The sequence below is a fragment of the Phyllobates terribilis genome, unplaced genomic scaffold (assembly GCF_046119375.1).
Source record: "Phyllobates terribilis strain yellow unplaced genomic scaffold, ASM4611937v1 Scaffold_3__8_contigs__length_932513732, whole genome shotgun sequence".
Lineage (NCBI taxonomy): Eukaryota > Metazoa > Chordata > Amphibia > Anura > Dendrobatidae > Phyllobates > Phyllobates terribilis.
This window is the reverse complement of record NW_027362763.1, coordinates 685,568,244-685,588,732: the sequence shown is the minus strand read 5'-3', so window position 1 is coordinate 685,588,732 and position 20,489 is coordinate 685,568,244. Positions and strand designations below refer to the sequence as shown.

At 44.6% G+C, this 20,489-nt stretch overlaps 1 protein-coding gene across 1 annotated transcript in view; it reads right to left on the bottom strand.

Moving 5' to 3' along the window:
• The window catches only part of EPHX1 (epoxide hydrolase 1), a 32,993-nt gene extending 12,849 nt beyond the window's left edge, over nucleotides 1-20,144 (bottom strand). Inside the window, exons 1-6 of the mRNA XM_073671875.1 lie at nucleotides 19,985-20,144; nucleotides 10,386-10,570; nucleotides 9,210-9,390; nucleotides 8,089-8,316; nucleotides 6,023-6,152; nucleotides 5,269-5,483 (exon numbers count right to left, since the gene is read on the bottom strand). Coding sequence (XP_073527976.1) covers nucleotides 5,269-5,483; nucleotides 6,023-6,152; nucleotides 8,089-8,316; nucleotides 9,210-9,390; nucleotides 10,386-10,565 — 934 coding nt within the window. The 5' untranslated portion in view covers nucleotides 10,566-10,570; nucleotides 19,985-20,144. The remainder of the gene's footprint in view (nucleotides 1-5,268; nucleotides 5,484-6,022; nucleotides 6,153-8,088; nucleotides 8,317-9,209; nucleotides 9,391-10,385; nucleotides 10,571-19,984) is intronic.
• Nucleotides 20,145-20,489: the final 345 nt, after the last annotated feature.

Genomic DNA, 20,489 nt, shown 5'->3' with positions numbered 1-20,489 from the left:
TTTTCTCTGATGAATCCCCTTTTCGATTGTTTGGGACATCTGGAAAACAGCTTATTCGGAGAAGAAGAGGTGAGCGCTACCACCAGTCTTGTCTCATGCCAACTGTAAAGCATCCTGAAACCATTCATGTGTGGGGTTGCTTCTCAGCCAAGGGAATCGGCTCACTCACAGTCTTGCCTAAAAACACAGCCATGAATAAAGAATGGTACCAGAATGTCCTCCAAGAGCAACTTCTCCCAACCGTCCAAGAGCAGTTTGGCGCCCAACAATGCCTTTTCCAGCATGATGGAGCACCTTGCCATAAAGCAAAGGTGATAACTAAATGGCTCATGGAACAAAACATAGAGATTTTGGGTCCATGGCCTGGAAACTCCCCAGATCTTAATCCCACTGAGAACTTGTGGTCAATCATCAAGAGACGGGTGGACAAACAAAAACCAACAAATTCTGGCAAAATGAAAGCATTGATTATGCAAGAATGGACTGCCATCAGTCAGGATTTGGTCCAAAAGTTGATTGAGAGCATGCCAGGGAGAATTACAGAGGTCTTGAAGAAGAAGGGGCAACACTGCAAATATTGACTTGCTGCATTAACTCATTCTAACTGTCAATATAACCTATTGGTACTCATAATATGATTGCAATTATATTTCTGTATGTGATATAAACATCAGACAAACACTAATAAAAACCAGAGGCCAGCAGATCATGTGAAAATATAATTTTGGTGTCATTCTCAAAACTTTTGGCCATGACTGTACAGGATGTGTCCCGTGTGGTGTAGTATATAGAGGATGTGTCCTGTGCGGTGTAGTATATAGAGGATGTGTCCCGTGTGGTGTAGTATATAGAGGATGTGTCCCGTGTGGTGTAGTATATAGAGGATGTGTCCCGTGTGGTGTAGTATATAGAGGATGTGTCCCGTGTGGTGTAGTATATAGAGGATGCGTCCCGTGCGGTGTAGTATATAGAGGACGTGTCCCGTGCGGTGTAGTATATAGAGGACGTGTCCCGTGCGGCGCAGTATATATAGAGGACGTGTTCTGTGCGGTGTAGTATATATAGAGGACGTGTCCCGTGCGGTGTAGTATATAGAGGACGTGTCCCGTGCGGTGTAGTATATATAGAGGATGTGTCCCGTGTGGTGTAGTATATAGAGGATGTGTCCCGTGCGGTGTAGTATATACAGGATGTGTCCCGTGTGGTGTAGTATATAGAGGATGTCTCCCGTGTGGTGTAGTATATAGAGGATGTGTCCCGTGCGGTGTAGTATATAGAGGATGTGTCCCGTGTGGTGTAGTATATAGAGGATGTGTCCCGTGTGGTGTAGTATATAGAGGATGTGTCCCGTGTGGTGTAGTATATAGAGGATGTGTCCCGTGTGGTGTAGTATATAGAGGATGCGTCCCGTGCGGTGTAGTATATAGAGGACGTGTCCCGTGCGGTGTAGTATATAGAGGACGTGTCCCGTGCGGCGCAGTATATATAGAGGACGTGTTCTGTGCGGTGTAGTATATATAGAGGACGTGTTCTGTGCGGTGTAGTATATATAGAGGACGTGTCCCGTGCGGTGTAGTATATAGAGGACGTGTCCCGTGCGGTGTAGTATATATAGAGGATGTGTCCCGTGTGGTGTAGTATATAGAGGATGTGTCCCGTGCGGTGTAGTATATATAGAGGATGTGTCCCGTGGGGTGTAGTATATAGAGGATGTGTCCCGTGGGGTGTAGTATATAGAGGATGTGTCCCGTGGGGTGTAGTATATAGAGGATGTGTCCCGTGGGGTGTAGTATATAGAGGATGTGTCCCGTGCGGTGTAGTATATAGAGGATGTCTCCCGTGCGGTGTAGTATATAGAGGATGTCTCCCGTGCGGTGTAGTATATAGAGGATGTCTCCCGTGCGGTGTAGTATATAGAGGATGTCTCCCGTGCGGTGTTGTATATAGAGGATGTCTCCCGTGCGGTGTTGTATATAGAGGATGTCTTCCGTGCGGTGTTGTATATAGAGGATGTCTCCCGTGCGGTGTTGTATATAGAGGATGTGTCCCGTGCGGTGTAGTATATAGAGGATGTGTCCCGTGTTGTGTAGTATATAGAGGATGTATCCCGTGCGGTGTAGTATATATAGAGGATGTGTCCCGTGTGGTGTAGTATATAGAGGATGTGTCCCGTGCGGTGTAGTATATATAGAGGATGTGTCCCGTGTGGTGTAGTATATAGAGGATGTGTCCCGTGGGGTGTAGTATATAGAGGATGTGTCCCGTGGGGTGTGGTATATAGAGGATGTCTCCCGTGCGGTGTAGTATATAGAGGATGTCTCCCGTGCGGTGTAGTATATAGAGGATGTCTCCCGTGCGGTGTAGTATATAGAGGATGTCTCCCGTGCGGTGTTGTATATAGAGGATGTCTCCCGTGCGGTGTTGTATATAGAGGATGTCTCCCGTGCGGTGTTGTATATAGAGGATGTCTCCCGTGCGGTGTAGTATATAGAGGATGTCTCCCGTGCGGTGTAGTATATAGAGGATGTCTCCCGTGCGGTGTTGTATATAGAGGATGTCTCCCGTGCGGTGTTGTATATAGAGGATGTCTCCCGTGCGGTGTTGTATATAGAGGATGTCTCCCGTGCGGTGTTGTATATAGAGGATGTGTCCCGTGCGGTGTAGTATATAGAGGATGTGTCCCGTGTTGTGTAGTATATAGAGGATGTGTCCCGTGTTGTGTAGTATATAGAGGATGTGTCCCGTGTTGTGTAGTATATAGAGGATGTGTCCCGTGGGGTGTAGTATATAGAGGATGTGTCCCGTGGGGTGTAGTATATAGAGGATGTGTCCCGTGTGGTGTAGTATATAGAGGATGTGTCCCGTGTGGTGTAGTGTATAGAGGATGTGTCCCGTGTGGTGTAGTGTATAGAGGATGTGTCCCGTGTGGTGTAGTATATAGAGGATGTGTCCTGTGTGGTGTAGTATATATAGAGGATGTGTCCTGTGTGGTGTAGTATATATAGAGGATGTGTCCCGTGCGGTGTAGTATATATAGAGGACGTGTCCCGTGTGGCGCAGTATATATAGAGGACGTGTCCCGTGTGGCGCAGTATATATAGAGGACGTGTCCTGTGCGGTGTAGTATATATAGAGGATGTGTCCCGTGTGGTGTAGTATATAGAGGATGTGTCCCGTGTGGTGTAGTATATAGAGGATGTGTCCCGTGTGGCGCAGTATATATAGAGGACGTGTCCCGTGTGGCGCAGTATATATAGAGGACGTGTCCTGTGCGGTGTAGTATATATAGAGGATGTGTCCCGTGTGGTGTAGTATATAGAGGATGTGTCCCGTGTGGTGTAGTATATATAGAGGACGTGTCCCGTGCGGTGTAGTATATATAGAGGACGTGTCCTGTGCGGTGTAGTATATATAGAGGACGTGTCCTGTGTTGCATAGTACACTGCTCAAAAAAATAAAGGGAACACTCAAATAACACATCCTAGATCTGAATGAATGAAATATTCTCATTGAAAACTTTGTTCTGTACAAAGCTGAATGTGCTGACAACAAAATCCCACAAAAATCATCAATGGAAATCAAATGTATTAACCAATGGAGGCCTGGATTTGGAGTCACCCCCAAATTAAACTGGAAAAACACACTACAGGCTGATCCAACTTTGATGTAATGTCCTTAAAACAAGTCAAAATGAGTCTCAGTATTGTGTGTGGCCTCCACGTGCCTGTATGACCTCCCTACAACGCCTGGGATTTATTCAAAATTGTCATCTGTCACATGTGCTCAGTGTGAACCTGCTTTCATCTGTGAAGAGCACAGGGCGCCAGTGGCGAATTTGCCAATCCTGGTGTTCGGTGGCATTTCTTTGGAGGGCCGCATAGCCCCCCATGTGCTCGCCAGAGGTAGCCTGACTGCCATTAGGTACCGAGATGAGATCCTCAGACCCCTTGTGAGACCATATGCTGGTGCGGTTGGCCTTGGGTTCCTCCTAATGCAGGACAATGCCAGACCTCATGTGGCTGGAGTGTGTCAGCAGTTCCTGCAAGATGAAGGCATTGAAGCTATGGACTGGCCGGCCCGTTCCCCAGACCTGAATTCGATTGAGCACATCTGGGACATCATGTCTCGCTCCATCCACCAACCTCACGTTGCACCACAGACTGTCCAGGAGTTGGCGGATGCTTTAGTCCAGGTCTAGGAGGAGATCCCACAGGAGACCATCCGCAACCTCATCAGGAGCATGCCCAGGCGTTGTAGGGAGGTCATACAGGCACGTGGAGGCCACACACAATACTGAGCCTCATTTTGACTTGTTTTAAGGACATTACATCAAAGTTGGATCAGCCTGTAGTGTGTTTTTCCACGTAATTTTGGGGGTGACTCCAAATCCAGGCCTCCATTGATGATTTTTGTGTGATTTTGTTGTCAGCACATTCAGCTTTGTACAGAACAAAGTATTCAATGAGAATATTTCATTCATTCAGATCTAGGATGTGTTATTTGAGAGTTTCCTTTATTTTTTTGAGCAGTGTATATATAGAGGAGGTCTCCCGTGCGGTGTAGTATATAGAGGAGGTCTCCCGTGCTGTGTAGTGTATAGAGGATGTGTCCTGTGTGGTGTAGTATATAGAGGATGTGTCCCGTGCGGTGTAGTACATAGAGGATGTGTCCCGTGGGGTGTAGTATATAGAGAGGATGTGTCCCGTGCGGTGTAGTATATAGAGGATGTGTCCCGTGCGGTGTAGTATATATAGAGGATGTGTCCCGTGTGGTGTAGTATATATAGAGGGTGTGTCCCGTGTGGTGTAGTATATAGAGGATGTGTCCCGTGTGGTGTAGTATATAGAGGATGTGTCCTGTGTGGTGTAGTATATAGAGGATGTGTCCCGTGTGGTGTAGTATATAGAGGATGTGTCCCGTGTGGTGTAGTATATAGAGGATGTGTCCCGTGTGGTGTAGTATATAGAGGATGTCGCCCGTGGGGTGTAGTATATAGAGGATGTTTCCCGTGTGGTGTAGTATATAGAGGATGTGTCCTGTGCGGTGTAGTATATAGAGGATGTTTCCCGTGTGGTGTAGTATATAGAGGATGTGTCCTGTGTGGTGTAGTATATAGAGGATGTGTCCCGTGTGGTGTAGTATATAGAGGATGTCTCCTGTGTGGTGTAGTATATAGAGGATGTCGCCCGTGGGGTGTAGTATATAGAAGAACGTCCATCGGACTTTTGATGATTGATTTCCATAAATAATGGTGACTTGCCGCCTCACCTGCGGTATCGGGCTTGGTGGCCTGGATGTGCATGTAGCCGCTCTCCTTCATAGTATTGTAGAAATACTTCTTCATGATGGGAAACATCCTCCTGACGTCCTCCTCCTGAAAGCCAAAAAGCCCTGGGAACCTCTGACCGAGAAATAGGGACAGCACCACCGGCAGTTTAGCGCTCGTTACAAACACCATGTTCAGATGCAATCCTTTGACATTGCTAAAGAAAAAAAAAAAAAAAAGTGTATATTTTTTAAAAAAATGTTTAATTTTTCAGTAAAGATATTTTCGACAACCATTAAAGAAATTCCTGATTTTTCGGCTGAACCAATGTTAAGAACACAAACAATTTCACCCAGAACCAGTCCCATCAATGAGACAGGAGTCACTGCACACCTCGTGCCTTTAGATTAGAATGGCTGAATGTTATTTTTTTGCTTATAATAGCACACATAGCTATTAGCTGTGATGATTTGTTTCATAGCATCTCTTTATAAAGATCAGAACTCCATTTGTCTCATGCAGAGGAAAAAAAAAATCTCTTGCAGCCACCACTAGAGGGAGCATTCTGCATACAGTGTTATGATTGAGCTCAATGTATAAACAGTATGCGGTGAGCTCCCCCTAGCGGTGGCTGCAGGGAGACAATTGACTGAGTTAACTATGGCTATGCAGAGGATTAGTATCCCTGTAATGGAAAAACAAAAGAAGTCTGGACTTTTTTTTTTAGATTAAAGATTATTGAATATATTCCCTCACCTGGGTGCCAGCTGTGCAAGGATCGTGCAGATCATTGATCCCCAGTCTCCTCCCTGGGCGTAGAACTCTTGGAAGCCCAACCTCCGCATCAACTTGTAAAAGATGCGGGCAGTAGCCACGCCGTCACATCCTGTAAGAACGAGACATGGCAACCTTTATAGAGATAACTGGGGAGCATGGCAAGGTATAAATGGGATGGCTGGTTTCCATTATATGGGAATAGATCAAATTAATGAATGTAAAGTTTGGTAATCTGGACATAGCATGGTTCCTGTGTCACCACAATGAAGGCTTTCTGAAAAAGTCCCAAAAATCCTCTTTTTATAGAGATTTGTTAAACATCAGTTTCAAGTTTAGTCGCAGGCTGTACGATGCGTTCACATCAATATGGAGAGAATAGCAGGAGATCATAATTACAGCGGTCCTTTACTTCCTCCCTGCTGATTGAAGTCAGTTGCAAGAGTAGGAGAAAAGTGAAAGGAGATAAAGACGGAAAATAACTTCAGCATCTTATCTGAGATGGGAATTGCAAGCTGTAAAGTTTCATTCACACAGGCCAATAATCCGCAAACTTGAGTTCATAAGAACCCTTCTTCTACCTCATCAACCCATTAAAACAGGCCACAAATCAGCAATCGAATGAGCAAAGTTATGGTTCATCGACTACTTTTGGAATGTTCATGCCGACTGGATGCTAAATATCGCTCAATATTACTCGCAGGATATACAACACATTCATTTCCATATGGTCAGAATAGGAAGAGAATGGAATTACTGCAGTCCTTTACTTTCTCCCTGTTGATGGTCAGAATAGGAAGAGAATGGAATTACTGCAGTCCTTTACTTTCTCCCTGTTGATGGTCACAATAGGAAGAGAATGGAATTACTGCAGTCCTTTACTTTCTCCCTGTTGATGGTCACAATAGGAAGAGAATGGAATTACTGCAGTCCTTTACTTTCTCCCTGTTGATGGTCAGAATAGGAAGAGAATGGAATAACTGCAGTCCTTTACTTTCTCCCTGTTGATGGTCACAATAGGAAGAGAATGGAATTACTGCAGTCCTTTACTTTCTCCCTGTTGATGGTCAGAATAGGAAGAGAATGGAATTACTGCAGTCCTTTACTTTCTCCCTGTTGATGGTCACAATAGGAAGAGAATGGAATAACTGCAGTCCTTTACTTTCTCCGTTGATGTTATTTGAAGGACCAGATGGATAGTGAGAAAAGAGATAAAGTTGTTCTTTCTTTATAATATTATCTTAACTTGGCATAACAATCAATTAAAGGGGTATTCCCATCTCCAAGATCCTATCCCAGTATGTAGTAGGAGTAATAATAATAATAATAATAGCAAATATCTCCAATTAGAAATGTAGTATAGTTTTTCTGATTCGCTATGTCTCTTTCCTCATGTGCAGGCATCGCAGGACCTTAGGTATCCATGGTTACGTCCACTGCTAAAGTCAGTTAGTTAGCTAGTTGCTAGTGGTCGTAATCACGGATACCTAAGGTCCTGCGATGCCTGCACATGAGGAAAGAGACATAGCGAATCAGAAAAACTATACTACATTTCTAATTGGAGATATTTGCTATTATTATTATTATTATTACTCCTACTACATACTGAGATAGGATCTTGGAGATGGAAATACCCCTTTAAGGTCCATTTACATGGGCCAATAATCGACAATTCTGTTCCCACGTATCGGACAGTGTAAATATGCCACAAAACATTTCTTCATCAGCTAATTCTGTATGTTTCATGCGGACTATTAAATTATTGTTGTCGCAGTTTATACAACACAATGTCCTGACAGCAATATGGAGTACGGGAAGGGGAGAGAACAGTAATAATATTGACAGTCATTCTGTTTTTATACAGTTTGCACCAGATCCCAATAAAAGGGTCTCAAACGAGTAACTAGTCCACAAATCTATCGGGGTAATCAAATCAATGAATGGTTGATATCAAAGAGGGAATAGTGCAAATTACAGAGCAAGGCTCACCTGGTTGGGAGGGTGCGGGGGGTCTATAGACATTACATTGCTTCCTCTACATACTGTACCTTGCTTGTGAGAGGCCTCGGAGTATCCATATCCAGGAATGGATGGACAGATGACCTCAAAGATGTGCTCATCGCTGAGGCCGTGGCTGGCGGGATCCGTCAGGAGGGGGATTATTTTGTAGAATTCATAGAAAGACCCGGGCCAGCCGTGAACCATGATGATCGGTTTAGCTTTCCGACCTGCGGGAAGGTTTTTGGGCTTTGCGTGGAGAAAATGGATATCAAGACCTGGAGGAAAAATGCAAAAAAAAAAATAAAAAAATGTCCAGTATTGGTGAAATTATACGACATTGTGCCACATATAAATGTGCAGCTATCGACATCGGCTACGTGAATGATGCGTGACGTTGCGGCTGTGGGACCGGCGGGCACGTAAAAATCCATTTAATCATAAACTCTGATATGTAAAAAAAAAAAAAAAAGTCGCCTTTTCAGGCTTTACCCTTTGATTTTCCAAAGAGTTTGTGACAAATATACACATCAAAGGAGGCGACAGGGAAATGTGCCCGTATTCATCTTAATTAATGTCTTATTTCTAGGAGTCGAGTCCTTCTCTAATTCTGGGGGAAATCATATTTAATTACAAATCTACACATTTCCCACGTAATATTCCCGCTGGACAAAGGGAAGAAAGTAGGGCAGGAATGACAGATAATTACGGAGCGGGATGATTACACTGCGCTCATTAACCGCGGTGTGGAAGACGAGCTCAGATAATGGATCTGTGGGGTGACGCAACAAGTATAGGTTATTGCAGTTTAGAGTGCTAGGACGCCATTCACACAAAGAGTATGTGCAGGTCGTTCAGCACTCATCTATCAGCCTATGTAGACCGGCCGACCCAACCATTCTTCTCTGGTGCAGAAAACGATCGTTCGGCGTACGCAGAATATTATCATTCTCGGCAGCACACCGGACGATATGCTGCAGAGAACGATGATTTTTTTTAAGCAAGTGTAAAAATCATTTTTCCATAGTGCAGATACTCCGCTGACCCCACTGGTCTTTGATGATGCGCCATACTTACAGGAATTACCGTCAGGTTTGCGCAGAACGTAGCTGCTGAAGTCATTGACTGGCTACAGCAGGCGCACCAACGGCGACCCCACAGGTGTCCGTACCTTCAATTTTGGTCTTGAAATGTGGGTACTGGTTCAGGATTTCCAATTGCTTCCTCCAGTTGAACCCATCCTTCCAGTAGGACACCACCTTCCTGATATGTTTGGAGTTGAAGCCATAGTTAAAGCGGCTGCCCTCCAGAGGCTCGGAGTAACGGGTCTCATCGATCCGGCGGAATAAATCCTGCAATAAAAGAAAATGCGGTAGCAAGGTGGCTCAGTGGTTAGGACTTTTGCTTTGCAGCGCCGGGGTCCTGGGTTCAAATCCCACCAAGGACAACATTTGCAAGGTGTTTGTATGTTCTCCTCATGTTTGCGTGGGTTTCCTCCCACACTCCAAAGACATACTGATAGGGAATTTAGATTGTGAGCCCAAATGGGGACAGCGATGATAATGTATGTAGAGCGCTGTGGAATATGATGGCGCTATATAAGATAAATGAACAAAAATGAATAAGAAGTATATACGGTATGTAATATTCCTGTGCACGATTAATCTCCAGATTGTGAACTAATATCCGAATACATCTTTATAGTGTCCAGAGCGCAGTTTCTCTGACGCAGAGCTCCCAATCCCCTCATAAAGGCTTAGAGATAAATGATAAAATGTTACCAGCTTGCAGTCACCACTAGAGGGAGCTCCCAGAACAACTTAATGCACCAGCCAGTTTTTCCCTGCATGATGCTGCAGTTTTTCATCCCCCACAGCACCCATCCTCCCTATCCAGACAGCAGAAACTATTTTATTATAAAAAAAAAAAAAAAAAGTAATTTTTTTTTGTGGTATGAGTGGTAAATTTTTAATGGCAACTCCGACGTTACGGGGTTGAGGTAAAACTGGACTTTTTCAATAGTATTATTTTGGGGTCACATATGACATTTTGATCACTTTCATTATATATATATAATTTTCTTATTTTATTTTACTTCCAACATGGGACTCTCAATTGGTTCTATAATGCACCATAAAACTCCTGTCTGTAAGTGTAAGGGTGTACTAAGATGACAGACAAAGTGGACCAACTCATCACCTGCTCCTTCTGTCTAACCGCTTAGATGCCATTGTTGCTCCTGACCGCTGCATCCAAGGGGGTAAAAAAATAATAATTTGGGATTGGAGTTCTCTGATCCCAGATGTGGCAGCAACTTTAAGACTATCAAACATCTGAACCGTCTCACCTTCAATTCTTCATCAGATGTTTCGATTGTGAAAGGGCGGATTTCTTCACTCTCGTCATCTGGTCTTTGTCCCGCGCCCCACCAGCCGTCTCCCATGGGCAAGGTCTCATCTTTTCCTTTAAACAGAAAATGATAAAGGAGCGCCCCGAGCACGAGGGCCACCAGAATCTCAAGGATCATTATTCCTGCGAGAGAACAGAATAAATCCTATGAGACAGGAGGTGGACAATCACACAGGAGAAAAAGAAAAATCTTCACAAGACAACCCCTTTAAATTTTTACTTTGGCCTCTCATACTTCAAAAATGTTGCTTGGGTGGCGCTATGACCAATTTTTGGGGACCACAGTTATTTTTTGTAAGTAGCGATGATGCAGCAGAGACCGGCTGATGACGACGGACGACATCTGCCGCAGCCCACGCCAAAAGCAGAAATCAGAGGACCGGCATTTAACCAAGGTCGATCGCGGCAGATGCATCGCCTTGTATGTGAATGCGAAACGCAAGACAATCATTGCTGCTACCTCTGCCGGATGTGTTGGCCTAGGTAACATCGCACCACCAATAATCCCTCCCCCCAAAAAATAACCAAAAAACGATGCATGTGGATGAGGTTTTTGGGTGTAAAATCTGGGCATAGATTGTTTTTTGCTGCATTTATTTTCTAAATAAATAATTTTAGAGGAAACTGCTTTTAGTGGGTGCCCTAAAATCCGTAGGTTAAAGCGCTAGACTAGCATTCTTTTATTGATTTATTTTATTTCTTTGGTGTGCACGTAAAAAAAGTATGAATAAGTGCAGAAAATATGCGCAGATTTTACATGCAAATTTAATTTCTACAAATCCGCAATGTGTGAATATAGTTTAGGAACAGTCAGCGAGCAGCTAAACAGCTTCATATGCACGCTGAGTGCTGCATCTATATATAAAAAAGACAGATAAAATGAACAGAGGTTAAACATGGCATCTACATTAAAGGGCAAATCGTCCCACTGCGAACAGCGGGTTGTTTTAGGTGATTTTCAACGGTAGAAATCCTGTAGTAACCCAGTAAAATAAGTTTGTTTTTTTTTTCTCTGACAATCACTTTAAGATGATAATAAACAGGTTATAATATTCACTATGATCGATCTTACAGATTTAGGCATTTACTGGATTGTGTTCCTAAGGACCTAGTACATTTGGACTTTAAAGGGACAGTCCAAAAACATGGCGGCTTTCTCCCGAAAACAGCGTCACTCCTGTCCTGTCCTCAGGTCTAAGACGATATTGTAACTCAGATCTGTGGAGCGGAGTTTTTCTTTCTAAAATATCTGGAAGACGCCTTCCAATTCTTGGGCTCAACAGCAGTTCCAGTCTCAGGTTAGATTGACAGCTGCGACCATGTGGCCAATATCTGAGCGTCTGGAGCCTCCACTCTCTAAGTGCAGCACCACCTGACGGCCCACTGTGGTGAGTCCTACTGGGACCATTGAGACATCCTGATCTCAAAGACGACCATACACCTTCTTCAAAAGCTGCCATAGTTTAGCTAACATCTATTCCCGTCCCCAATACGTGAAAACTTGGTTCTGTTGAGAGTGCACGCGTTTTCAATCGGGAGAGGAAATAAAGGTACTGACAGATACTCCTGGTGGCATCATATCTCCTAGGAAAAAAAATGGATGAGGCATATTACAATTCAATATGTCCAATCCTTCCTGAAAGAACCTCACACGCAAGCCACCATGTTTTCTGTCATACCTTTTGAGACTTATTTAAAAGGCACTTCCCCCAATGCGAGTGATGAAACTGGACGCTCACTTCCCCCACGTTCGCCTTCGTCCTTGGAATGACTTGGACTTCGTTCAATAACCTAAGTAGATAACGTTCTAGACACACGTAGGAAGTGAGAGATCCTTGTATTGTGAGCGGATAACTCCGAGGCCATTACTTTCTGTACAGCGCCGTTATCACCAGGACTCATTCCTGTATCTCCACCATACTCCTCTTCATACGGTACAATGCGCTTTTGAGGCCGACTAAGGGGATAAGACCGGCCTTTTATATTAACATCCTAAACTCAAGAGCGCTGGACTACAAATGGAGCGGAGGTCCACGCTCTCCACCTCCACTGACTTAAGACGGGGATCTTCCGAGCGCCATTCTCGGATCGATGATAATACATTTGAGCTCAGATTGTCAGTTTTAATCCCTCCAGAATTTGTCCATTTTTCACATTTTAGTTTTTTCTCCCCTTCTTCCAAGAGCCATAACTTGTATATTTTTCCATCAACATCGACGTATAAGAGTTTTTTGCAGGATGACTTTTAGTTTTGAATGACAGCGTTTAATTTACAATATAATGTACTGAAAAAAGGGGAAAAAAAATCCAAGTTGGGTGAAATAAAAATAAAAAGCGCATTCCCGATACTGATTTTTTGGATTTTGTTTTTACACTGTTCAATGTGCAGTAACAATTACCTGGCAACGTAATTCTCCAGGTCAGAACGAGAATAGATTTTGTAATTATTATTTTAGTAAGCTAAAAAAAAAGTATATCAAAATTTAAAAAAAAAAAAAAATTAAAATAATAAAAAATAAACTTTTTTTTTATTTTCCCATTGATGGAGAGGTGTTTTTTGTGTGGCAAACTTTTTTTTTCTTTTTTCTTGGTACTATTTTGGGGTACATGGGTCGTTTTGATCACTGTTTAGTGCATTTTTGGGGAGTGCAAAGACGAAAAAGTTTGAAATGCTGGCTTTTTTTGTTCTTTACGCGGTTTACAGTTTTGGGTAATTTTAATTTACATAGACTGTAAATACACAGTCAACTAAGGTCTTATTAACTCTCCCTGGAAGCCATGAAAAAGCCCAAGGGTGAATTCTCATGCAGCAGATTTCGTTGTAGAAATGCAACCGAAAAATTGGCGTCATTTATCTGAATGGGGTTGTTTTAGAAAGTATAGCTCATCAATAGCAGGTTGGTGGGAGTCAGACACCGGCATATATATTACAGTGGCTGAAGCTCACACTGAAGCAATGCCGGCGTGCGTCATAACACCATAACATCAAAATGGCGGCCGCTAACTTTATTTACAGAAAATGCCCAGGAAATACCAATTACAACACAAAGCAAGGAAATCAGATGAAATGTGACGAAAAGAGGTTCAGACAATGGCGGGGAGAACGGCAAAACTAGTGCTAAGGAAAAAGGCAGCCATTGCCCATAGCAACCAATCAAATTACAGCTTTCATTTCTCAGCTGCCCTTTTGAAGATTAAAGCAGCAATCTGATTGGTTGTTAGGGGCCACTACTCCATTTTACACGCTCATACCAGTTATATTTTACACAAGCTATAAAATGTAATCCGGGCAAGACGGTGACAAGTTTGGGCCTGATGGCTCGCTGCATGACTGGCATTTTTTTCTCTGGCTCCATTCCGACAATCTAGGGCAGAGTTTATTAGCATCCGGCTTATCTGCTATCTGGACGTGAGCCCGGACATTGTCCCGAGCGCAGGAGAATCATAAACAAAGTGGACGATGATCCCGGCCGAGGAGGAGATTAAAATAAAATACATATGTGGTATCGCCGTGTCCAGAAAAGTCCGATCTATCAAAATATAACAATTAACCTGATCGGTAAACACTGTAAACGGAAAAAAATTCAAGAACGGCAAAATTACGTTTTTTTTGGTCGCCACAATTACACAAAAAAAGCTGTAACAAGCGATCAAAAAGTCATATTTATTCCAAAATGGTATTAATAAAAATATAGTCTCTCCTAGCAAAAAAATAAGCCGTCACATAGCTCCATCAGAAGAAAAATAAAAATGTTTAAGGTCTCGGAAAATGGCGACAACCACAAAAATTTTTTTGGCGAAATTCTGATTATTTTTCACCACTAAAATAATGAAAAAAAAAACTGGACATGTTTGGTATCGCCGTAATCGTATTGATGAGGGGAATCATATTGCAAGGTCATTTTCACCACAAAATGTATAATGTAAAAACAATTCCTGACAAAACAAATGTCAGAATTGTGGTTTTTTTTTCCCACAATCTCACCGCACATGGAATTTTTTTCCCGTTTTCCAGTACACTATGTGGTAAAATGAATGGTGACATTAAAAATTACAAGTCGTTCCGCACAAAACAAGCTCTCATATGTCTATGTGGGCAGACAAATAAAAGAGTTCTGGTTACGGGGAGAAAAAACAAACGCAAAAAAGGAAATTGGGCATGAAGGGGTTGGAAATGCCATTCTTGTACACCTGTGGCGAAGCTTCATAGGGGATTGGTAACGTTATATACTATACACTGCAATATTAGGCTATGTTCACACACAGCAGGTTTTTTTTTTTCTGCAGACAAAACCTGCTCTTGTGGCAGTAAGAACGTTGCATTCAAAATGTCGCTTGTGTGGCATATTCAATACGTTTTTTGGGTGCAAACTCTATGTTTAATAAAGTGTTATTCACCAAAAAAGCAGCAAAAAATAGAGCAAAAACGCATGTTTTTTGCAACTTTTTTTTTGCACTCTCTCATTGCTTTCTATGGTGAAATATCTCGGCAAAAAAAGCTGAACAAATTGACATGCTGCAGTTTTCAAAAAAATAGTAGTTTTCCAACTCCGTCAGGAAAAATAACAAACAATCGTGTGCATGAGATTTCTGAAATCTCACAGCTTTTGCTGGAACTGTAAAAACATCCGAAAAAAGGGCAAAACAATGTAGATATTGAGGGGTAGTATACAGATCAGAAAAAAGGGGAAGCACTAATATCCAAATTTTATAGTAACAGATAATCTTTGTTTAAATTTTGAATAAAAATGATTAATAAAAAACATTAAAAAAAGGGAGTGAGGACAGAATAAGCCCATGTCCCCAAGGACTATAGATAGGCAAATGTACCAAACATTGCACAGTTACAATTGTGGAGGTTATATAATCATATGATGGAGATATAAAACCACCTGTTTAATAATATGCTGATAAATCCCACAAACAGGTATCATAATGTCTGTATGTAAGCCATTAAAGAAAATATATCAGAAGAAAAAAAAAGCAACGTTTGCAAAACAAAGAGCATATCACTCACTAATTGATGTGGATCAAAGTCCTACAGCAGGATGTCAAACTCAAATACAGGGAGGGCCAAAATAAAAAATACTTGGACAAAGTCATGGGCATAGCCCTCCGTGCCGTATAATGGGCCCCACACAGCCCTCCGTGCCGTATAATGGGCCCCACACAGCCCTCCGTGCCGTATAATGGGCCCCACACAGCCCTCCGTGCCGTATAATGGGCCCCACACAGCCCTCCGTGCCGTATAATGGGCCCCACACAGCCCTCCGTGCCGTATAATGGGCCCCACACAGCCCTCCGTGCCGTATAATGGGCCCCACACAGCCCTCCGTGCCGTATAATGGGCCCCACACAGCCCTCCGTGCCGTATAATGGGCCCCACACAGCCCTCCGTGCCGTATAATGGGCCCCACACAGCCCTCCGTGCCGTATAATGGGCCCCACACAGCCCTCCGTGCCGTATAATGGGCCCCACACAGCCCTCCGTGCCGTATAATGGGCCCCACACAGCCCTCCGTGCCGTATAATGGGCCCCACACAGCCCTCCGTGCCGTATAATGGGCCCCACACAGCCCTCCGTGCCGTATAATGGGCCCCACACAGCCCTCCGTGCCGTATAATGGGCCCCACACAGCCCTCCGTGCCGTATAATGGGCCCCACACAGCCCTCCGTGCCGTATAATGGGCCCCACACAGCCCTCCGTGCCGTATAATGGGCCCCACACAGCCCTCCGTGCCGTATAATGGGCCCCACACAGCCCTCCGTGCCGTATAATGGGCCCCACACAGCCCTCCGTGCAGTATAATGGGCCCCACATAGTCCTCCATACAGTATAATGGGCCCCACATAGTCCTCCATACAGTATAATGGGCCCCACATAGTCCTCCATACAGTATAATGGGCCCCACATAGTCCTCCATACAGTATAATGGGCCCCACATAGTCCTCCATACAGTATAATGGGCCCCACATAGTCCTCCATACAGTATAATGGGCCCCACATAGTCCTCCATACAGTATAATGGGCCCCACATAGTCCTCCATACAGTATAATGGGCCCCACATAGTCCTCCATACAGTATAATGGGCCCCACATAGTCCTGCATACAGTATAATGGGCCCCACACAGCCCTCCATACAGTATAATGGGCCCCACACAGCCCTCCATACAGTATAATGGGCCCCACAGCCCTCCGTGCCGTATAATGGGCCCCACACAGCCCTCCGTGCCGTATAATGGGCCCCACACAGCCCTCCGTGCCGTATAATGGGCCCCACACAGCCCTCCGTGCCGTATAATGGGCCCCACACAGCCCTCCGTGCCGTATAATGGGCCCCACACAGCCCTCCGTGCCGTATAATGGGCCCCACACAGCCCTCCGTGCCGTATAATGGGCCCCACACAGCCCTCCGTGCCGTATAATGGGCCCCACACAGCCCTCCATACAGTATAATGGGCCCCACACAGCCCTCCATACAGTATAATGGGCCCCACAGTCCTCCATACAGTATAATGGGCCCCACACAGTCCTCCATACAGTATAATGGGCCCCACACAGTCCTCCATACAGTATAATGGGCCCCACACAGTCCTCCATACAGTATAATGGGCCCCACACAGTCCTCCATACAGTATAATGGGCCCCACATAGTCCTCCATACAGTATAATGGGCCCCACATAGTCCTCCATACAGTATAATGGGCCCCACATAGTCCTCCATACAGTATAATGGGCCCCACATAGTCCTCCATACAGTATAATGGGCCCCACATAGTCCTCCATACAGTATAATGGGCCCCACATAGTCCTCTATACAGTATAATGGGCCCCACATAGTCCTGCATACAGTATAATGGGCCCCACATAGTCCTGCATACAGTATAATGGGCCCCACACAGCCCTCCATACAGTATAATGGGCCCCACACAGCCCTCCATACAGTATAATGGGCCCCACACAGCCCTCCATACAGTATAATGGGCCCCACAGTCCTCCATACAGTATAATGGGCCCCACACAGTCCTCCATACAGTATAATGGGCCCCACATAGTCCTCCATACAGTATAATGGGCCCCACATAGTCCTCCATACAGTATAATGGGCCCCACATAGTCCTCCATACAGTATAATGGGCCCCACATAGTCCTCCATACAGTATAATGGGCCCCACATAGTCCTCCATACAGTGTAATGGGCCCCACATAGTCCTCCATACAGTATAATGGGCCCCACATAGTCCTCCATACAGTATAATGGGCCCCACATAGTCCTCCATACAGTATAATGGGCCCCACATAGTCCTCCATACAGTATAATGGGGGGGGGGCATTGTGGGCCAAATATAATCACCCTGCGGGACAGAGTTTGACATGTGCGTCCTACAGTTGAACAATAAATAAGTAAATATCTATAAAAGATATATAGACAACTCTGAAGAGTTATAAAGTGCAAAGTGACATGATTTGTGAAAAAAATGGCCTACGAATATATAAATCATACAAAAATACCAAGTTGATATGATGGATCTAAATATCACCAAATAGGCTTTATGTACAAAAGAGCATATATTGTGCCAGCACTGGCAGATAATGGAAACACTGTATCTGAGAGGTAAAAATGTTTTATATTTGGAATCCAGAGCAACAGAAGTGTCAGAACTGTGCAAACAATCGCAAGTAATGAGCAAAATAAGCAAAGACCTAAACCCAGCTCATATAATATACATAGAAATCCAGGAGATATGGGGAGCAGGAATGTTTTTTATTAATCATGTTTGTTTAAGTTTTGAATAAAGATTATCTGTTACTATGAAATTTGGGTATTAGTGCTTCCCCTTTTTTCAGATCTGGAACTGTAAAAAGAGGCTTTTTATTGGCATTGAAAAAAAAATGCAACATGAGAACATAGCTTTAATAATTATAGTGTAATGTACAAGCAGGTTCCAGTCCTCTTAACTAATAAATACATTTAAAAGAAAAAAAAAACAATACAAAAATATATAGAACGTCCCATCATCCTCCCTTTTCCCAGAAAGTAAATAAAATGTAAAAAATTATTCTGTATGGAGGACCATGCGGGGCCCATTATTCTCTACGGAGGACCATGCGGGGCCCATTATTCTCTACGGAGGACCATGCGGGGCCCATTATTCTCTACGGAGGACCATGCGGGGCCCATTATTCTCTACGGAGGACCATGCGGGGCCCATTGTTGTCTACGGAGGACTATGCGGGGCCCATTGTTCTCTACGGAGGAGACTATGCGGGGCCCATTGTTCTCTACGGAGGAGACTATGCGGGGCCCATTGTTCTCTACGGAGGAGACTATGCGGGGCCCATTGTTCTCTACGGAGGAGACTATGCGGGGCCCATTGTTCTCTACGGAGGAGACTATGCGGGGCCCATTGTTCTCTACGGAGGAGACTATGCGGGGCCCATTGTTCTCTACGGAGGAGACTATGCGGGGCCCATTGTTCTCTACGGAGGAGACTATGCAGGGCCCATTGTTCTCTACGGAGGACTATGCGGAGCCCATTGTTCTCTACGGAGGACTATGCGGAGCCCATTGTTCTCTACGGAGGACTATGCGGAGCCCATTGTTCTCTACGGAGGACTATGCGGAGCCCATTGTTCTCTACGGAGGACTATGCGGAGCCCATTGTTCTCTACGGAGGACTATGCGGAGCCCATTGTTCTCTATGGAGGACTATGCGGAGCCCATTGTTCTCTATGGAGGACTATGCGGAGCCCATTGTTCTCTATGGAGGACTATGCGGAGCCCATTGTTCTCTATGGAGGACTATGCGGAGCCCATTGTTCTCTATGGAGGACTATGCGGAGCCCATTGTTCTCTATGGAGGACTATGCGGAGCCCATTGTTCTCTATGGAGGACTATGCGGAGCCCATTGTTCTCTATGGAGGACTATGCGGAGCCCATTGTTCTCTATGGAGGACTATGCGGAGCCCATTGTTCTCTATGGAGGACTATGCGGAGCACATTGTTCTCTATGGAGAATCATCCCTGTTCTAGGGAAATGGGCCAAATATTCAAAAGAATTTGTTGCTTGCTTCATGCCACTTTTTTATATCATAAAGCATAAATTTTGGGTATATGGCATTTTTTTTACAACTTTTCACCCCTCCGATGAGAAAAGGGGGAGGGGTGTAGACATAAATGTACTAAAAATTTACAGCATAAATTGGCATAAATTGAAATGCATGGTCACATGAAATCAACTGACACAGCAGTATATGCATATTGCATACATAGTGCAACTGGTGACTTCTGTACTGCACAGCCTATAACTTAGCTGGCAGATATTTAACGGCCGATATTTATCGTTTAGATAGCCCAGTTACCCCCCCCCCCCCCCAACAGAAAAGGATCGGGCATGTCGGATCCTAGTAGCTGCCTGTCTCCACTACCATACTATTGCACTACTTATACACGATCATGGTGCAGATACAATGTGGCGGGTCAGACCTGCACGGGCATTATATCCCATGCAGAGGATGGGTGCTGTAGTCACCTGTGGGAGCAGGCTGCAGGCAGTCAGTCCGGTCCGGCGGTGATCGCTCTCCTGCAGCGCCCGCAGATCTGATCACTCCCCTGAATCTGCTGCTGCATCCAGCAGACAGCGCGCGGGCAGCAGGCGGACGCGAGGCATGCCGGGACACGTAGTCCAGGAAGGGTCACATAGCTGTGTACAAAGGTCACACACCCAGCAGAGATCAGGAGGCGGCGGGGCAGAGAGACAACGCTTCTGTACACACACACACAGATACTGCAACCTGCGGCGAGAACTACAAGTCCCAGCAAGACATGATGAGATCAGATACCCAGCTCAGCAGTCTCACGCGTGATAGGATTAGATACACAGCTCAGCAAACAGTATCACACAGGATAGGATTAGATACACGGCTCAGCAGACTTAGGCTATGTGCCCACGTTGCATTTATGCAGCAGAAAATTTCTGCTGCATAAATGCAAGTCCTCTCCCGGAAAAACGCATGCGGAATTCCGCACGCGTTTAT